Source organism: Talpa europaea, assembly GCF_964194135.1.
Source record: "Talpa europaea genome assembly, chromosome: 1".
Classification (NCBI taxonomy): Eukaryota; Metazoa; Chordata; class Mammalia; order Eulipotyphla; family Talpidae; genus Talpa; species Talpa europaea.
Genome location: NC_140073.1, coordinates 48,697,673 through 48,717,857, shown reverse-complemented (window position 1 = coordinate 48,717,857; position 20,185 = coordinate 48,697,673). Strand labels below are relative to the sequence as shown.

The 20,185-nt window shown below is 55.5% G+C and overlaps 1 protein-coding gene across 1 annotated transcript in view; it reads right to left on the bottom strand.

The window, feature by feature from the left end:
• Window positions 1-17,814: 17,814 nt before the first annotated feature.
• CAPN5 (calpain 5) overlaps window positions 17,815-20,185 on the bottom strand; it is a gene marked incomplete at both ends in the record, with an annotated part of 32,975 nt that continues 30,604 nt past the window's right edge. The window contains 3 exons of the mRNA XM_084246632.1: window positions 17,815-17,994; window positions 18,909-19,045; window positions 19,580-19,695. Coding sequence (XP_084102758.1) covers window positions 17,815-17,994; window positions 18,909-19,045; window positions 19,580-19,695 — 433 coding nt within the window. The remainder of the gene's footprint in view (window positions 17,995-18,908; window positions 19,046-19,579; window positions 19,696-20,185) is intronic.

The window sequence follows — 20,185 nt, the reverse complement described above, 5'->3', positions numbered from 1 at the left end:
GGCGGCACACGTGGCGCACCCGCACTGGCTAGTTCTGCTCGCAGAGCGGGCAGGCCCCGGCTGGACCCGCAGGTGGGAGACGATTTGGATGGGGCGGGGTGGAGAGGAAACAAGCAGACAGCGGGCCCCACAGGACAGGAGGTGGATTTCAAGCGTATTGAGAGGCATTTTCTAAATTTCACTCTGGCTGCTGTATGGAAAATGGAGACGTCCCTTTGGGCTCAAAGACCCCTGGGCTTGCCCCTTCCAGCCAGCCGTGCTGGGCCACTGCTGAGGCCACCACCACCATCTGTTCTGAGGGCCAGGCTGGGTGCAAGCTTCTCATCTGTGATGCTCTGGAGCCAAACACAGAGTCAAACACAGACAGTTTCTCTCCATGAAAGAGAGTGTGTCTGTGAGGGAATGACGGTGTAAGAGAGAGCACATGGACAAGGGATGTGTGTGTGTGTGCATGTTTGCATGAGATGAGCACAGACAGACACCAGGACATTATTATCCGCAGTATCCCCACAACAGACCGGGTAGCAATTTAGCTGCTTCCCTGTAATTAACTATCTCATTGAACTGAGTTCATGACATCCTTTAGTTGGAGGATTCTGTTTCCACTTCATCTCCTCAGAGAGGCCACACAGCTCTTCTGTGGTACAGCCAGGAACGAGCCCAAACTCCAAATGCAGCACTCTTTCCAAACATGCCCGAGGGCAGCCCGGAGAGCAACAGGGGACACATTAACAGGGACCCTGGCGATAGATGACCATCGGCGCACAAGGCAAGCTGGAAGTTTCTCTAGTTTCAGCTAGAGATCAGAGGTCTCCCTGAGCCACCTGATCCAGGACAGGGCTTGTCTCACAGAAAATACTTCCCACTCAGCGCACAGAGAATAACCAACATGAAAGAACTCACGTGAGCAGTACATGGAGGATCAGAGAGGTCAAGTGAGGAGCGAGAGCCACACAGCAAGCGGAAGTGACTGAGCATCTCCTGGCCTGGGACTGCTGCCTGGAGGGTGGTGACTTCACTGTCACTGTGCTAAGTAAGAACTTGAACAAAAGCTAAAAGGGCTTCTGCTAAGGGGCTTCAGGCAGGATCCTGAGACCCTCTGAGGGGGACGGTTCCCATTGTCTCAGGGAAAGCTCGCGGGGCATCCAATGCAGCTCCCATACCAGAGTGATTTCCTAGGATGGACTGCACCAAATATTCAGAGCAGTCCCCCAAAACTCTCCCCAGGGGAGCCAGCATGCACCCACCATGAATGCAGAGTTAAGAGATCTGGGTGCAGGCACCAGTTCTACCATTAATACCACATGGCTTTGGCAAGACTGTCAGTGTCTCCCCGCCTCAGTGTCCACCTGTCTAAAGTCAGTGCCTGCGGAGGTGAGCCTTGACGTCTGTGGCCTCCAGCCCAGGGGGAGCCCAGCGGGGGCTCAGTATTTACTCGCTATGGGGCTTTAGCACTTCATGCCTCTTCCTACCTCTGGGACAGAACCTGGGGCTTCCATCCCATTGCGGAATGAAAAGAAGTCTGCTCTGGACACCTCCCCACCCCTCACTCGCTGGAAGACTAGTTTATTAGCCCCATTTTCAAGAGCGGGAAAGTGCAGCCCACTGACTCGCCCAGGTTGCCCCTGAGCCTGGCAAGTGCCCCGCTGCACCCTTGGGTGGTAGAGGGGCAGGTGGCCCACGCTTCCCTCCTACCAGGAGTTGGGGTCCTAGTCAGGGAAAGTCTGCAGAGGAGCACCCAGGGACCTCGGCGCTCCTTGCTCTAGGTCTGAGCACGGACAGGGGCGCCCTGGTCTGCCAGGGGCCATTCATCTCGGCGAGCACAGGGAGCACCTGCCCGGGGAGGACCACGCGCAGAAACCGAGGCGCCTGTTCTGCCAGCTCTCCGGGATCCTCAAGGTTCCCGAGCCCCTGGCAGGGTCTGGGGGGCACCTCCCGCCCCGGCCCGGGCCTCACCGGCAGGACGGCGTGGGTCTTCCGCGCCTGGTTCAGGCTGCGCACGAGCGCCCACCTGCCCGGCCTCCTGGCGCGCGCCGCGTCCGGCTCGGTGGGTTCGGCGGGATCCTCCGGGTCGGTGGGGTCCGCGGGGTGCGCGGGGGCCTCCATGGCGCCGAGGGGCTGGCGCTGTTCAAGTGGCGGCAGCTCGGGCTTCCGAATTCACCCAACCCAGTGCGCGCCGCCCGCGGGAACCCTAAACCCGGCCACCTGCTGCGGGCTCGTAGCAACGGCGGCTTAGGTGACGCCGCCGGCGGGAACAGGGAGGGGGCGCGGCGCCGTCGGGTCCCCTCCCTCCTGGTGGACCCCCAGCTTGATCCGGGATTCCCGGCGGACTTCGCCGCGCCCCAGCGGGAGGCGGCTCGGGGAGAGCCGCGCGCCCCAGGACGGCTGTGGCTCCCGGCGCGTCCCCTGACTCAGGGCTGGAGAAAATCACTGTTTTCTATGGAGAGAAGCGCGGGAGGTCAGGCGGTAGAATCCAGTAACTTCGTGAATTTTTAGGACTGAAAGGAAGGTGCGTCAAAGATCTTCCTAGTGCAAAGGCCGCCTCTGGAAAGTGAGAGAGAAAAACCTTGGGGGAGGGGGCTTTGTGGGCAAAGTCCCTCAAGAGTCTGTCTTGGCCCTTCTCAGCCGGCTCCTGAGCCAGCCAGGCCATAATCGCCAGGCCCCAGTGGAGCCCGCTGGAGAAGGGCCCCCTGGCTCCCCAGGGCAACCAGCCCCTCCTGATGGCTGAGCTCACCCCAGTGGCTGCCCAGCTGGGCTGGCATGTCCTGGACTGGGCAACTGGCTTGGGTCCATGCTGGGCCATGAGCCACCGTGGCTACCACGCCATCTTCTGCTATCCGCCCTGTCTGCTCGCTTCTCCCCACTCCTTCCTTCTCTTTAGGCCTCTTGTTTGCATTTTTGGCCCTCCGCGTTGTCTGGAATCCTGGAAGCTCCCTCAACAACAAACAAGCCGGAAGGAGGGAGAATGGCAAGGAAACTGTGACACCTCACACAGAACTCAGGCCTGCCCTGGGCCCTGACTTCCAACTACTACCCCACTCCTTGGGGACCCAGCATAAAGCTGATTGCTGGGCCTCCCACCCGCTACCTGTGCCTTCAGGAGGGATCAAACCCAGAACAAGCACCGTCTCCCTGCCCACCTACCCGCGGGACTCTGTTGGGACAGGAATCAGACCCTCAGGTACAGGGAGATGCTGGTGACCAGCTTCCAGGCATCTGGCCATTTAACTAATTTTCACAGGCTCAGACTAAAGCAGTGTCCTCAGAACTCTCGGGGTAAGGGGAGAGGGTGGGGCGGGGCCAGACCCAGACATAGATAAGGACAGTCCAGCCAGATAAGGGGCAGATTAACCTTAAAGAGGCAGGAGGATGGCCACTAAGAGGTTGGACTCTGGAGCCTGATGGGTTAGGTTCAGTCTCACCGTGGTGAACCACAAGCTGTGTGACCTGTGGTAAGTCCCTCAACCTCTGTGCCTTCTCTGTCAGATGATAGCAGAGCAGAGAGCTGCCTGTGATCATTAAACAGGTTCAGGTGTGCAACTCACTCACTGAGTAGCTGTTAGAGCAAATGTTGTTTGAGAATTATTAACTAAGAAAATTATGTTAAGGATGACACCTGGGGGTTGTGGCTTTTTAAGCAAACATGTAGGGGGATGGCATTCCAGAAGAGGGTACAGCAGAGCACAGAGAAGAAGAGCTAAGAAGGAAGAGACAGTAAAACAGGTCTGGTGGATGGAGAGAAGCCAGCTGAGATGGAACAGGGTAATCCCCAGGGAAAGAGGAGGTTCCAGGTTCCCTGGCCCACCCTAAGGAAGGGTGGAGCTGGGGAAGAAGAAGCAGCTAGAAAGGGCTACCAGAAGGACTGAGAAAGCAGGAAGCAGGGAGAGGGAGTGAGGAAGAGATTTGGAGGAGGCGCGTGGAGCGGAGAGATGTGTGAAGTAGCTGCATTTGCTTCTCGGCCTTGGACTTGTCCTGGGGACTTGGGGACAGGGAAGGAGACATTTGAAAGAGACAGAGATGCGGGTGAGAGACCTGTGGGGAGGCTGACAATGGCAGCCTTTATCAGGATTTGGATTTGGATTTTGCTCTTTTCCTTCAAGACATTCCTGGCCCCTTCTACCCCTGTCCTGTGGGTCCCCACCATAAGGTACATTAAGCTTGTGGCCAGCTCTCAGGCCTCAGTGGCCCTGCTTTTGTCCAACCCTGGTTGGCTGGACACTTAACCATGAAGAAATAGGTAATTTTGAGTGTTTCTTGGGGAAACTGTTTCACCTATATTCTTTCTCTTTTCTCCCTGTTGCATACTAATTGTATTAAAGTTGCTTTCCACGGAAGATATTATATACTAGAGTATGTTTTGTCTTAATGTGGCAGATGGCACGACCCATTTAGAGCAGGCAAGTTTGGGGGTCCTGGGGTACCCTTACCCTGCCCCATAACAGGAAGATGCCCAGCAGGGCTGAGAGCCTGGCCCTGCCTGACCCACAACACCTGCTCTCAGGCCACCCCTGAGCTGATGTTTGGGAAATAGGCCCTGCCCCTGCACATCAGGGAGGCAAGTCTAATGCCCCTGTGACCCGCTCTGATATCCTCTTCCAGATCCTCTTCCAGAACCAGGGATCACTGCTGCTCCAGCCTCATCTCCTGCTGTCCTGACCACATAGGACAGGGACTCCCACCTTTGCTCATGCTGAGCCCTTGGATAAGAAGGTTTACCCCACTAGCTTCTTCTCAGCCCCTCTAGCCCCTAAGGCTTCACTGAGTCATGTGCATGCTATTCCCCACAACCTTTTCCTCCACCACCTTCTTCTCTGTACTCCCTGGGTGCTTCACACAGACCATGGTGCTGCCTTTACTCAGCACTGGATGGGTACCATCCAGTCCAGCTCTGGCTACCCACTTTACGAATGGGGAGACTGAGGTTCAGAGAGGATGAAGGGACTTACACAAGGATTGATAGCAAGTCAGGGCAAGGAGTTTTCAGGAAATGACTGTACCAACTGTCATTGGCAAGTGATGTCAACAAAGATGGTAGAGTAGGGAACCCCATCCCTTTACAGAAACACTAAGAAACATGCACCAAACTCTCAGGATCAACTTTACTGGAACTCTAGAAAATAGTTGAAGGTTTATAGTTACCAACCAAACACTGGACGCAGAAAAAGGTAGCTGAACCCAGTAGGAGAGTTTTGCTGTGTTTTAATCTACACACCCACCACACACACCACACACACCCACACACACACACTTGCAAAGATAAAAAAAATTGGGGTGGGTCTGTAGGTGTTTTAGAGACTTTAGTCACACCCACATGTGACAAAGAATACAGTCTGCACAGAGTATTTTAGAAGTTACTAAAAGTACAACTCATATCAATCAGAAATGACAAACCCCGATGAAAGTCTGACTTCCAGAGTTAGCACATTACAGTATTCAAAGTGCCCCACTTGCAACAAAAAAGTAGGAGGTAGACTTCACAGGAAAAAAAGAAATTAATAGAAACTTTCCCTGAGGAAGTCCAGATGCTGGACTTACTAAAACACTTTATTTTTTTTTTAAGATTTATTTATTTATTATTTATACAAGCACTGGGTACAGTCAGAAGCGCGGGAGGGTGAGAGAATTCACCAGAGCCAGAGCGGGGAGCAGAGCAGGCAGAAGGACCTAAGTACACTGCTGAGGGGAGCAGCGGGCGGCAGGAGAGGTCTGCGCGCCATGTGGGACCCTCCTCCGTGGCCGGGGAGCAGCCGGGGATCGAACCGGCACTGCAGAGGCTACGGGCAGCTTCGCAACCCAGCGCTCAACCGCTGCGCCACCGGGGAGGCCCTACTAAAACACTTTAAATCAGCTGTTGTAAATATGCTCAAAGAACAGAAGGAAACCAGAGCAATATCTAGCCAAATAGAAAATATCAGTAAGGAAATGGTATAAAAAGGAACCACACAGAAATTCTGAAGTTGAAAAGTATAATAGCTGCTGGGAAAAATTCACTAGATGGGCTCAGCAGAAAGAAAAAAAAAAAGAATTAAGAAAAATGAGCAGAACCCAAGGGCCTGTGGAACACCATTGAATAAACCAATATATGTATAATTGGGATCCCCCAAAAGAGAAAAGGGGAGAAAGAATATTTGAAGACTAATGTGTCCACACTGAGACACATTATAGTCAAACTGTCAAAAGACAAAGGAAGAATCTTAAAAACAGTGAGAAGGAAGTGACTTGTTGCATCCAAAGGATCTTCAACATGATTTTTTTTTTAAAAGATTTATTTATGCATACAAGAACCTACAAGAACTGGGGCACAGGCCAGTTGTGCAGTTTGGTGAGAGGACTCACCAGAGACAGAGTGGGGAGCAGAACAAGCAGACCGACTGAAATACACTGCTGAGGGGAGCAGCAAGAGAGACAGGAGAGGTCTCCTGCGCTGTGTGTTTATCTCGCCAGCCGGCTGGGATGGAACCCACACTGCAGAGGCTGCAGACAGCCTCACGGCGCTGCGCTCAACCGCCTGCGCCACTAGGGGAGGCCCAGGATCTTCAACATGATTAATAGCTGATGTCTCATCAGCAATCATGGAGGGAAGAAGGCACTGGGATGATTTATTTAAAGTGAGGAAAGAAACAAAAATAATTGCTCCCCAAGAATTCTATGTCTGGCAAAACTATCCTTCAACAGTGAAAGAAAAACTAAGATATTCCTATATAAGCAAAAGTCGAAGGAGTTTGTTGTTCGTAAACCTGCCCTACAAGAAATGTAAATGTTAAAAATAATCCTTTGGGCTGAAATGAAAGGGCACCAGAGGTGAACTGGAAGCCATGTAAAGAAACAAGGGACCCTGGTAAAGTTTACCACTCATAAAAGCCAGTGTTTTGTTGCTGTTTTTGGTTCATAACTCTTTTTTTCTCCTTGTTTCAAAATGATTTAAAAGACTGATGCATAAAACAACAATTATAAATCCATGTTAATAGGCACACAATATACAGAGATGTGATTCTTGGAAAATGGCAGTGTGAAGGGAGAAACAGTATATAGAAGAGCTTTTCTATAGTATTGAAGCGAAGTTGCCTTTAGCGCCACTAGATTGTTAGAAATGCAAGATGTTAATTGTAAACCCCAGGGTACCAAGAAAACAATTTTAAAAGTATGGGAAGAATGAGAAAGAAATCAAAACAATACACTGGCAGGGGTGGGGTGGGCAGAGGAAGTCAAACACGAAAGATAGAAATGTAGAAAAAAATGGTAGCTTAGCAGAATTAAGTCTTCAGATGCAAATGCATCAACTATCCAATAAAAAGGTAAAGATTGGCTGCATAGGTTTTGCTTTAAAATCATGCTCCACAGGAATCTAGAAAACTTAAATAAGGGACCAGGAAAATGAATAACTATAAGAAAGTGAAAATCAAAATCAACAAAAAACTATGAACCAGAGACACTTTTTGGGGGGTGGGGGGCGGGAGGGGAGGGATTGGGGTCAGAATGGGGGGTTTGCAATTGTATGGGGAATATAAAAATAAAATTTATTATTTAAAAAAAAATAAAGAGAACTGATCACTATAAAAAAATAAAATAAAATAAAATCATGCTCCAAAGATACAAACAGGTTGACAGTAAACGGACAGAAAAATATAGTGCATGCAAATAACCAAAAAAAGAGCTGGGCCAGCTCTATTACTATCAGACAAAATGGATTATACATCAAAATAAAAAATTGCTACAAGAGACAAAGTAGGACCTTATACTTTAATACAAAGATCAGTCCAATTGTTACCAACAGCCTGCAATTTATCTTCAAACGTCCTTTCATCCATGAGTCTGCGTAAAGGACATCCAGTCCCCATTCGGGTCCCCCCATAGAGCTGGGAGTTGTGTCCGCGCAGCTCACCACCTCCCTGGATCACAGGATCATAGATCTCTGGGTCCTCACAAGCACCAGCTGCCTTGCCACTTGAGGCCCCCCCATCTGCAGTGTATTCCCCCAGTGTATTGTTTTGATCCCTTTCTCATTTATTCTTCTGTACATTTTTAATTTTTTCTCTAGTGGTTACCCTGGGGTTTACAATTAACATCTTATTGCATGCCACAGAGCCTTCCTGACCCTCTCCCTGCCCCCTACCCAGCTGCTGGCTGGGCAGAGCCTCCCTCCCCACCCTCCCCACTCCTGCTATCAGGGTTCCGCTCAGGGACACCCTTGCTTCTGCCCACGCTAATCTAGGAGCTCCTCCAGGGCAGGGAACACGCCATTAATTTCTGCATCTGCTGTGCGCGCCCTGTCACAGATAAGGGGCTCAGTGCCTCTTTGCCGGAGGAGGGAGGTTCTGGCACATCAGGAATGTCCAGGCCAGCCACATGACAGATCTGCCAGACCCATACAGGGTCCCCAGGAAGAAGCCCACAAACTGTGAAAGCCACCCCGCTGGTCCCTGCAGCCCTGCGCTGCCCATGGGCCACCCCCAGTGCCCTGCACAGCAGCCCCTCTGGAGACCTCCTCTCCCTGCCTGCCGCCCCACCCCACGTCGTCGGGGCTCCTGTCCCAAGCTCCCCCCCTTCTGCCTGAGCCCGCCCATCTGGGCTTCAGTCTCTTCACCGGTGACGTGACGCAGGCACGAAGACCCCCCTTCAGAGCCTTGCGGAGAAATTCGAGCACAGCAGGCGCCGGGGCAGGGTAACCCTAGCAGGGAAGCTGGTATTAGAATCTGCGAATAATTTTTTTCATGAGCGAAGAGGTTTGGATTCTCGGTCCATCTCTGTGCCAGTGTTCCCCATCCTTGGCACCTGATGGGGGTGAGCAAGGCTGGACGGATGGCAGGAAGGACTGAGGGATGGAGGCGGGAGGGGGAATCTGTCACCCCTGCGTCCCACATGGGACACTGCGCTTGCTGACAGAACCGAAGTATCCTTGCAGACTCTCAAGTTCTCACCAGAAGTAGGATGCGAGAGCAAGGCGCAGGGCCGGGGCTAGCGCCGCTTCACCAGGGAACTTGCCAGATGGCCAAGCGCCGGCCTCTCTGCTCAGCATGCCCTTGGGGTAGGAGCACTGTCCCCTCGCCCCTGGGATTCCTCCTTCGGTCAGCCCAGAGACCATCTCGGAAGAGGCAGTGGGGAGAGGGGGATGGCCCCTCCGCTCCAGGGCTTCCCAGGAGGCCCGGGGGAGGCGGGGGAGGAGGTGGATTCAGAATCTAATGTGGGCCGAGCTGAGGCTTGAGAAGTCAGCCAGAAAAAAGGGGAGACTGAACGCGCCAGGCAGGCAGACAGGGGTGTGTGGGGGGCGGGTGGGGGGCGGGCGGTGGGGAGAGAAGGGGAGAGAGAACTTGGGCCTTTCAGGGCAGGGAGTGGAGGAAGGAGGCAGGAGGGAGGCGGGCCAGGGTGGCAGCTGAAACAAGAGGGGCTTTGATTGAACCCCCGGCAGCTTTTTCTCCTCTCATCGACTATCCCAGGAGAGGAGGATTTTTATTCTCACTTCACAGAGGAGGAAACTGAGGCTCGGGAAAGCTGAAGAACGTGCCCATAGCCCTCCCACTTGTCAACAGTCAAGCCCAAGGTGATGTGTGGATTCTGGGGCCACAGGCTGCATAGCTGGTCAGTTCCCCTGAGCTGGGGCCTTTTTCAGGACCAAAGAAGTAACAGAAACGCACCTCCTGTGTTTGTGGGGGGCGGGCAGAGCAGGATTGCACCTGCAGACACCTGCCCCCAGCAGAAGCGGCTGGTCTGCGGGTGAGGTGGACCTGCATTCAGAGGGGGCAGGTGGGGGAGGGGACAGTAGGCCAGAGGCCCGCCTTAGAGGTGCCCTGAGGGAAGGCGCTCATGGGGGCCATGGCTGCTAGGGCCCCCCCACAGTCCCGCCTGCGGCCCGGGCCCTGACACACAGCAGCTCGGGGCATGTGTCTCCCCTTCTCTTTCTGGTCCTGGCTGCTTCTGATGGGCCTTTGAATAGACTCCCAGGCCAAGGGCTTAGAATGGGGCTCATCTTGCCCTGCAGCCTGCCTTCTCGTATCCACAACACCAGCACGCAAACACGCTGGTCCTGTGTGGCTCAAGACCATAGGACATGCTGCCCATTGGCCTCTGGGGGCCGTGAGGACATGAAGCCACTGGCTGAGCCCCCCATAGCACATGCCCCTACTGGTCCTAGGCCGGGGGGGGCCAGGCTGACCTGGCTCAGGGCCCACATTCCTGACTCCAGCTCTGGAGACCAGGCGCTCATTAGAGCCTCAGGCTGATCACGGGGAAGGGCTGAAGGTCACGGGCCAGTGTAGCCCTGGGAAGGAGGGGGCCAGGGCCGCACCTCGGCTTCTTCCCCATATTTCCCAGAAAGGGGGCTCCAGCTGTGGCCACCACAGGCTCCACTCGCTGCAGCCCAATCAGCCCTAAGGCCTTCCTGGTCTGGCTTCAGCAGACCAGACAACTTCTTTCCTTTCCCCAAGGGCCTTCCCATGTTTGAGATTTTGCCCTAGAGGTCCCACTGCCCGGAATCCCTGAGGATTCAGAGATCTCTGTAAATAAATCATTTCTGCCCTGTACAGAGATTCAGTGAGAAAGGGAGGCCCCTTCTCACACTGGAGGGAGGAGCGCTACGCTGGACTTGGGAGAATCAGGGAAAATTTCACAGCTGGGTTTTGAAGCACAGACAGGAGTTTTTGTGAAGAAGGGACAATGAAGCATATGGATGCGAGAATATGGGATGAAGCAGTGTTATTCCTCATAAAAAATTGAGGCCAGTGGGGTTTGGGGAGCACTCACCTGCTGTAAAATCACCATCCTGGGTCAAGAGCTTGCTGCCCGTCAGGCCAGATACAGTTCTGCACAGGAGAGACCATATAAAACCTCTGAGTGCGCCACCGGCAGCCTCGCACTGGCTGGGGTCCCCTGGGCTCCTCCCAAAGCCCCAGCCCCTCCTCCCCCCAGGGATTCCTCCCTGGCTTCTCCCCCGCTGGCTGCAGCCCAGCCCGCATGACCTGACTCTTAGCCACCATTGCCAGCTCCACTGCCCAGAGCTGCTGAGATCTCCCCGCGGTCACTGTCATTCAGGGGCTCCCCAAGGGCTCCTGAGAAGTAACACAGCCAGCCCCTCCCCTAGACATCCGCACAGCAGGGCATGGTGAATTCCGGGACTAGGACTTCATCTCTGGCCTTCCAGCTTAAGGCTGCCCCAGAGCGGGGGCGGCCAGGCCCAGGGAGGGGGTCGCAGGCCACGCCCAGCCTGTCCGTGTCCTGCCCTGCCTGCCCTGCCCTGCGCCCATCAAGAACACCCCTGCACTCCCTGTGAAAGGTTCAGGCTCGCTCTCCCTGTTTTCCTTCTGCACCCCTTCACTCAGCCTCTTCCCCGTTCTCACTGTTCCTGAAACGTGCCTGTCCGTCTCATACCTCCTGGCTTCCGTACGCCCTCGCCCCTCTGCCTGGAATTCTAACCAATAAATCCCCACCTATGCTTCGTGGCTCAGGGCAGTTGGTCCCTCCTCGAGGAAGCCTTCCATGACCACGTCCAGGCTGCCAGAGTGCCAGCGCTCCCCTCTACCTGGATCTCACCTTATGTGCTAGGCTGACTGATCAGGGTCTGACCCACCACTGCTCCCAACGTCAGGCGGTTGATCCAGGGCAGGGCATGGGGCTCAGCCTCATCCAGCAAAGGACCAGGCCTAGAGACAGCTCAGGATGGGCTCATGGGACTGAGCCTGGAGATCCTAGCGGCCCCAGCCCATAGATCTCGACATGAGGCCCCCTCTCTGCCCCCATGATGAGCATCAATTTTTTACAAGGCCCATTCAGAGGCACCTGGCATTTGATCTTCTGCCCACGACACCTGAGCCCTGACCCCTGGCCTGGAGCTCTGGGATACAGCGGGCACAGAGATGGAGACCTACTCCCTGTCTGGGTGTGTGTCAAGGAAGGGAATTCAATAAGGACACACAAGGCACCTGCCCTGGGGGGCTACGTCTGAAGAGGATGCCCGGCCGATGCCCAGCCAACTGTGCTGAGCCCTGCAGCTGAGCCACAAGGGCAGAGCCAAGGTTTTCATGAAAGATTTGGGGCTTTGGTGGAGGGGAGTGGTGAGAGTATAGAATTTAAGGGTCACACATAAGGAAAAACAATACTAACCCATGTTAATTGTTTTTCAAACTGACAGCAGAGAACACGGAACGGCATCTATGTTTCTGTGCCCATGCCTAATTCACCCCTTCTTATAACCTACTCTGTGGGGCTTCATAATTCCATTTCACAGATGGGAAAATTGAGGCACAGAAGAAGGAAGTGATTTATCTGAGGAGAGAAATAAAGAATAAGATAAAGAGAGAGATTTTAAAAAGAAAAGAGTGTAGGAGAGAGTCCAAAGAAAATAGGGACAGAGGACGTCCTCCGCCACCCCCAACTAGCCAGCCCCCGGGCCAAGCCCCGGTTGGAAACAATTCAGTGGACAATATGCCCCCCGGCCCTTCCTTCTCCAGGGTGCAAACTTCCCTCTCTCCACGCCTGGGATAGATTCATTTGATGAGTGCTGTGACTGAGCCCCCAAAGGAGCAGGAGGCACATTCCAGGACCCAGTAAGTTACTCTGGAGGCGGGGGCTCCAGGGTGACCCAAACTCCCAGCTCCACTGAAGTCTGGCAAGCCCTTATCCCAGGGCCCAGAGCCGCAGGCAGCCCCTCCTTACCTGGATCCCTGTTGGCCGCTCTCAGTTGCCCCCAGCCTGGGAGGGCTTGGCAAGGTAGGGTCTGGGGTCCAGGACAAGCTGCAGATGCATGTGCCCCCTTCTCTGTCTTGCTCCAAGTCTGAGTCTGGGGGTCTCTGGGTGACTCTGTATCTCCCTCTCAGTCTCTCCTTTTCTTTCCAGGCCAGGGCAGCTGTCTGGAGGCACTGCCGCCCTCCCTCCCCACTCCAGAGCCTTCCCCCAGGAGGCGGAGCCAGAGGGCCCTCCAAGGTCTGGGTGTCATGACATCAGCATGGCGGGCGGGCTGTGCGGGCTCTGTGTGAGTGCTGGCTGCTCTGCTGGCCAGGAGGCAGGGGCCTGGATGTCTCTGCTGTGCTGCTGACCAGCGAGGGCCCAGGGCCCAGCCCACCCATTCTGGCTTCAGCTGCCTACAGCCATTACAGCAAGACGACCTGCTTTCCCAGCATCAGTGCAGGAAACCTGGTGCTGAGCCTCACTTGGTCACTGATTTGCTGAGTCTCAGCTCCTGCCTGCCCTTCGCCCAGTTTCTCCACCATAAAATGGCCCTTTGAGACACAGGGTAGGTTTTCTGACCCAGCAGACCGGGTAAAGGAGGAGTCAGGGTCCTCAGTGGCTTTTGCAGGTCTTTTATTTAGATTTGCCAGGCATATGGCAGGCAGGGGTGCTGGGGGGTCGGGAGGCTGGCAGTCCTCCCAGCCCCCAGCAAGTCCTCACTCTATCTGGGCTCTCTCTGGCCTGCTCTCTGCTTCTCTTCTCTCGGCTTCCGTTCGTTCTTGGCTGCTTCTGGTGTCCCCGCGATGCCGCCCTTATAAACTCAGTCTCAGCCCAGGCAAATCCCATCTACCTATGCCCACACCCTATTCCAGGTGCCGCCATCAGGCATGCATTCAGGACCGCAAGGATCCATCATCTATCCTGATGGCGGGAGGGCAGAAAAGCCTGACATTTTTCCTTACCCTACAGAGACTTTTTTTTTTTAAAGGGGCATGTATTTTTATTTATTCATTTGTTTGTTTGTTTGTAAATGCACTGGGTACAGTCAGAAGCACGGGAGGGTGAGAGAATTCACCAGAGCCAGAGCGGGGAGCAGAGCAGGCAGAAGGACCGAAGTACACTGCTGAGGGGAGCAGCGGGCGGCAGGAGAGGTCTGCGCGCCATGTGGGACCCTCCTCTGGTGGCCGGGGAGCAGCCGGGGATCGAACCGGCGCCACAGAGGCTGCGGGCAGCTTCGCAACCCAGCGCTCAACCGCTGCGCCACCAGGGAGGCCCACCCTACAGAGACTTTTGATGAAATGACTGGGCAGGGCAGGAGGTGGCCACCCCAGCATCTGACCCTTCCTCCCCTGTCCCTGTATGCACACCACCCTTGCCCGAAAGCACTTCCCGGAGGGTCCCCTCAGATGTGTCCCCTGAAATCCGTCACTTCCATGCAGTCTCCACAATCGGTTCTGGGGGTTAAGTGGGGAGTAGCGCATGTTGTTCTAGAATCATCCAGGAAACTCTCAAATCAGCCAATTTGAAGTAACCCTGCGCGTGCCAGGGAACTGTACAAACTGAAGTGAAATGTGTAGTTTGGAAGTGCAGTATTGGGGGGCAGATGGAGGAATAAATAAATCGTGTACAATTAGCACTGGTGAAAACAATGACACTGTGGGCTTCTGGTAGAGACCCAGCACTTCGTCACCGCGCTTTGCCAACAGGTGCCTGGCACAGGCCCTACTGGCACAGACCTCTCCAGAGAAGCTGTAGGCATGGGCCAGGGAGGCACTCTGTGGATCCTCACCCTGTGTCACATGGGACCCCTTGGCTGCCACCCAGACAGGGCAGGCCCAGAGGAGCCCAAAGGCCCAAGTTCTCCACCTGCTGGTCAGGCACCCCCTTCAGAGCAGAACTGAGCCTACAGCCTCTGCCAGGGGGAGCAGGTGGGAAGCCACAGTGCCAGAACACAGCCTCTGCTGGGGCCAGGGCTCCTCTGACCCGACTGTCCTGACCCCTGAAAACCTCTGGCTGCTGGAGTGTCTGGCCTGGTGGCTCTGACAGGCGGTGCTCCGACCCCATGTTCCCGCCTATTGCTGACGCTAGGGACACACCACTCCTTCCATCACCTCTCGCTGAGCCTCCCTGGCTGGGTGGGCAAGTGGCGCGGGCCCTACGCAGACAGGAAAACTGAGACCTGGAGAGGAACATGGTGCCCAAGGACGGGCATGGAGAGTCGGGAGAGCGGCAGGGTGAGCCGAGACCTACAGATGCTAGAGCAGCTGTAATTTACTCAGCAGGAGAGACCAGGCGCTCCACTAACGTGTGCTCAGCTCTATTATGTCCTTTGGGAAAATCTAGGCACTGACCTTAATTTACTTGTTCTCCCTTAATCCCCACTCACACAATCATCACTGTACCCCCAAAATCTATCCCCGCCGTCTCTCCCCATCGCCACCCCCAGTCTCCTGGCTCAAGCTGCCAGCACCTGCTCAACAGCCTTTGTTCGGGTCTCCCCATGGCCACCTGCACCCCCACCGGCCCGTCTCCTCTCTCCACAGCCCTCTCTGGAGGAGGCTGTCTCCTCCATGTCACAGGAGGGTTGGGGTCAAGGCTTCCTCACCCCGGCAGGCTCAAGAGGCCCCGTAACTCCTCACTGCTTACCAGGGGTTCTCTAGGTAGCATTTTTCAGGATCCAGGTATTTCAATTTGTCTTCCCCACTAGTCTGCAGATGCCCCAGAGCAAAGCTGCGGCTGCTTCCCCACGACCCCACATCCCCAGTGCCTGGCACAGGGCCAGATGACAGACAGACTGATCCAGTGATCTTAGCTCACACAGGGCAGGCCAGTTCCTCCCTCCCTCGTCTCTGACCCCTGGGCAGTCACCCAGGCCTGGGAAGTGCCCCTCCATCATCCCTTACCCCCAGAGGGACAGACAAACACAGGACGATCTTTCTGGGATTGTGGTAATGTTTATTTTGAGAATGGAGATTTCTACTCCCTGGCACCGATATTGTGGTGAACCCCAAAGGGAATAAAGCCCAGGTCAGGGCAGTGTGGACCAAAGGCCCTGCCCTTTGCCGATGGAGACCCGGATGCCCCTGTAGGCTGTAGGGTGCATCCAGCCACCAGAGCAAATGCCCCCCCCACAAACCCCTTCCAGTCAGAGCTTGAAAAAACTCCATCTTCACCTTCCCAGTCTCCAGGGCCTTTGGAGGACCAGGATCTCTGCACAGCCAGGAGCCAGCCTGGCCCACCCAGAGCACATACGCAAGGGCTGCCGAGCCAGGTCTGTTTGTGGGGGAGCAGTATCCAGCTTCCAGGCTGACGCCCACACAGGCCTGCTGGCCGGTCTGTCACAGTTCGCTCCGTAGCCCTGATGGACACGGCTATGGAAGAGCCCACATGACAGCCCAGAGGCCCCAGGCCAGCTTATCCGGCCCTCGCTGGCCGGTCTCAAGAGTCTTCATAGAAATCAACATTGCAAAGTGGTGCTTACATGAGCGTATACGGCGCATACACAGAGATACAGAGAAAGGGTATTATTTTGCCCTTGGTCAGCACTGGTTACTAAGAGTGCCAACACGTGAGAAACATTACCCCGCTTTGCAAGAGGGGGAAATTGAGGCACAGGAGGTTTAAGTGACTTGCTCCTGGTCATGCACAGAGTCCCGGCCCCAGGCCCAGGTTCTCAAGGGGAAGTTCCAGATTTTCGGTAAGAGCCCTCTTGTTCTCCGGGGGCCCCGGGGCCACGCGGAGCAGAGCTGGCCCCGGAGTGAAGAGGCAAAGTCAAGAATCCAAAATCTCCACCCAGGAGTCACATTTGAAGCTGAAAATTCAGGTCCCCAAAAGGAATTCCTGTTCTTGAACCAAGTGGTTTTTTTCACTGATGCCGCCTGGCCCGGAGCTGACATGGGCACAGAAGGACCCCCGGCGGGGGAGGCACCGACACGCCAAGAACAAGGGTCCGAGCCCGCCTGCAAAGCACCCTTGTCTTCACTCTCCTCTGAGGAGTATGGCTTCTCCCACCTCAAGCAGAATCCAAATAAAACCAAAGAACCACAGAATGGCAGTTTAAGAAGAAAAAAATGGGGGTTCAGCCTTTCAGTTTTGCTGTAAAAACCAACTGTGTTTTAAAACAGAAAGACTAGAAAACGCTGAGGGTTGAAGGGAACGTTCCAATCCGGGCAGAAGAGGCCTGGGGCCTCCTGGGCTGCATTTTGGGCGGAGTATTGGTGGAGGGACCTCGGGTGGAGTGATGGATTTACCTACCCCTGGCCAAGGCCAATGGGGAACCCGGCACTGGTGGATCTGAGACCAGCACCTCAGCGTCAGTTCAACCAGGAAAAGCCCAGGTCTTGCAGCAGAGGGGAGGCTGGAGCACGACCCTCTACCCGCTCAGCAGGACACACTCCTAGCTTCTAGGCGGTGGGGGCAGGAAGATGTCCTTCCTCACCACCACTGTCCCCACCTCTGCAGAGGCCTTAATCCAGGGGCTGGGAATGGCCTCAGAGGCTGGGAGAAGGCAGCTGCACCCTCCAGGCATCGGCCTCTGATAAGACCGGGGTGCAGAGGTGAGGCCTGGGATGAGGAGGGTCAACTCCACCTGGGGTCTGTGGGCATTGTTTATTTATTTGGCAAATCTCTGTCAGATAAATAAAAGCACAGGGTTAGAGAATGTGCAGAGAAATTCCAGGCTGAGCAGGAGCCCAGGAAGAGCAAGGAGTCCTATCAGGGTGGTTAGAAATCGGGTCTTTACCTGACAGAAAAAGCAAGGTCTGCGGCCCGGGGCAGCCCAAGATCGGAGGGGAAAAGTGGGCTTGGGAATGTGGCAGTTTGTGTGTAAACAAGTGACATCTCCTTGGCACATGGTCAGCAGACAGCAGGGCCTTGGGAAAACGTTTCAGGGATAGAGTCCCTTAGCAGTGGAGACAGCTGGGGTGGGGCGGGCTATTTTAAATCTCAGGTTAGAAAACTCCTCCATGAGAAGGGAATGTCCTTGCAACGCTGAGGCCCAGGGAGGTGTAGAGACCTCCCAAGGTCACACGGCAAGTCAGCAGAGGAGCTGGGAACAGGACCCTGGTGTCCTGGCTTCCAGATTAGTCTCTAGCCAGCCCGGGTGGGGACATACAGATGGCGGTGAGAACTGTGGGCCCCGGCGGCGGCAGGCAGGCATCAGATAGCTGTGAGGGAGGCGCTGCTGAGGACATGCACACCAACAGTGCCAGGCAGGTCACTGGGCTGCCGGCTGCGGTCTTGGAGGTGGAGGGTGTGGAGAGCCTGGAGGTCATCCGGGTCAGCTTTCAGGTGCACCTGGCCCAGAAACTCATCCTTCAGGACTCGGTGGTTCCAGATCTAGGAGGGGAGAGAGGACGGTGGAGGGGGCATATCCAAGACCAGGAGTCCAGGTTCGCGGGGAGGTCCTGGGGGTAGCGGATCCCCAGCCTGCAGGATAAGCCCGGCTGAGGAAGGGAAACCTGCAAAGCCTCTGCCTCACCGTGAGCCTCAGACAAGGCCTTCTGGGGCTGTGAACTTCCTCTTATCTGTCCAGGCTCCCTTCCACATTTAAAGTTAAATCTGTTATTAACAGCCCTGCATTGACCTTGGACAAGTGATTACAGGCCTCCCCAGCCCTGGCTTTCCCCATCTTTAAAACGAGGGTTGGATTAACGGCCCCTTAGGTTTCTTCTAGGCCCAACAGCTATGGGCCAATCCAGAGGGGCCCAATGTTAAGAAAACTTGGAGACTCTACAGTGGCTCCCCCGGGGCACTTGTGTGTTTGTTTGCAGATGGCTTCTCACCCAGAGAGATGCTGGCCTAGGCCTGCGGGACAGACAGCTTCCTGTTAATGAGCTCAGAATTGTCAACCACCATCCCTTGGCCTGAGAGGGGAAGTAAGTCGGGGCCCCGGCCCCCGGCTTTCTGATCCCTGCTTTTGGGAATCAGCCTCCCTGCAATGCATCTCAGTGTAACCTGTCCGGGTGGACCCTCCCACAGGGGACCTTAGGGACAACGCCTAAAGCTCTGGGGGACATGGTCGGGAGAGATGGCCACTGCCCCTGGCCAGGAGACAGCCCTGCAGTGTCTCAGGGTCATCTGCCAATCCGACTCCCCCACCCAGGAGCCATCCCTCTTCCCAAGGCCACACTGCTAGGGTCAGAGTGAGCACCAGAACCCAGTGTTCCTGGGTCCCTGACAAAGGCTCTGCCATCCTGGTCCTGCCCCTCTGAGTGGGGGCCCCGGAGTGGCCCTGGGGCGAGTGGGCTCACCTGCACAGTGATGGGCTGGCCTGGCTTCTTGCGGTAGAAGACGCCCTTCACGTTGTACTCAGGTGTTGAGGAGCCTTTTTGCACAGCCGAGCGGACTTTGTCTCCCTCACACTTGATGATCACATAAGAGTTAGCCCCTAGAGAAGGGGAGTGGGCCATGGGGTAAAGGTGGGGGCTGGGGTAGAGTATGATGGGACAGATTCTGGGAGCTGAGACCCCCACCCCCATCCTCTAGAGCAGACACCTGTGCTCATGCATCCAGGGAAAGGGAGACTAGAGCCTGAGGCACTGCCTAACTTCCAGAGACAGAAGGTAGACTCTGCTGGTCCTCCAGGCCTTTCCCCAGGTGGTTGCCCCTGCCAAGAGCACCCTTGTGCTCTCCTCTTCACCAGGCTTCACGCTTAGCACCTCCTCAGTCTGCAGAAAGGCCACCTCTTCCAGGAAGCCTTCCCCGAGCCCTCCCTCCCAGCTGTCTGTTCTTGTGCCTGACTGCCCCACCATGCTGGGAGCCAAGTGCAGCGGTAGAGCCTGTCCCTCTCTAGGCACTAGCTTCCTCCTGGACTGGACTGCGTGGACCTCAAGAAATGATTGCTCATTCCATGGGTGAGAGCAGGAGAGCTCTGGAAGCCAGTGTCTGCAGCTGGGTAGGGAGGTAAAGGTGAGGGTCTCACCGGTCGGGGAGTCCTTGAGACCAGCAGCCCCCAGGACATGGACCTGGGTGACCAGCTGGGGGTAGCCACATAGGGAGCTCCAGCAGGTTCGGGGGGGCTCGTCCAGGCGCAGCTCCCTGGTAAAGGGCACAGGTAAATGGGGGGCCAGGAAGAGGGAAGGTGAGGGGGTTCGAGAAATAGGGAAGGGACAGGAGCAGCACTTAGTCCCAATGGTGCTTGTCCTAGGTAAGCCCCACGACAGTGTCCACCATCCACCCCCACGCATTCTGCTGCTCTTTCCTGACCCGAGGCTGCCTCATCCCCCGAGGAAAGTACTTTGCTGAGCACCTACTGTGTGCCAAGCCCTCTGCTGGGATGCTGTATGATTTCTAATCCTCACACAACCGTGGGCAATACGTGACCATCATGCCCATGTTTTACAAGCTAGGAGGCACCAGGCTCACAGGGGAAGGGCTTTGCCGAACTGGAGAGCAGTGGAGCCCAGACTGGGCAGACGAAGCCCACACACAGCTGCCTCTGTGGTCTGGATGTGGGCAGGGAGCACGGAATCTGAACCCAGTGGGCAGGGCAGGGAGGCCCACACGGGGTCTGCCCCCTGCAAGGGCG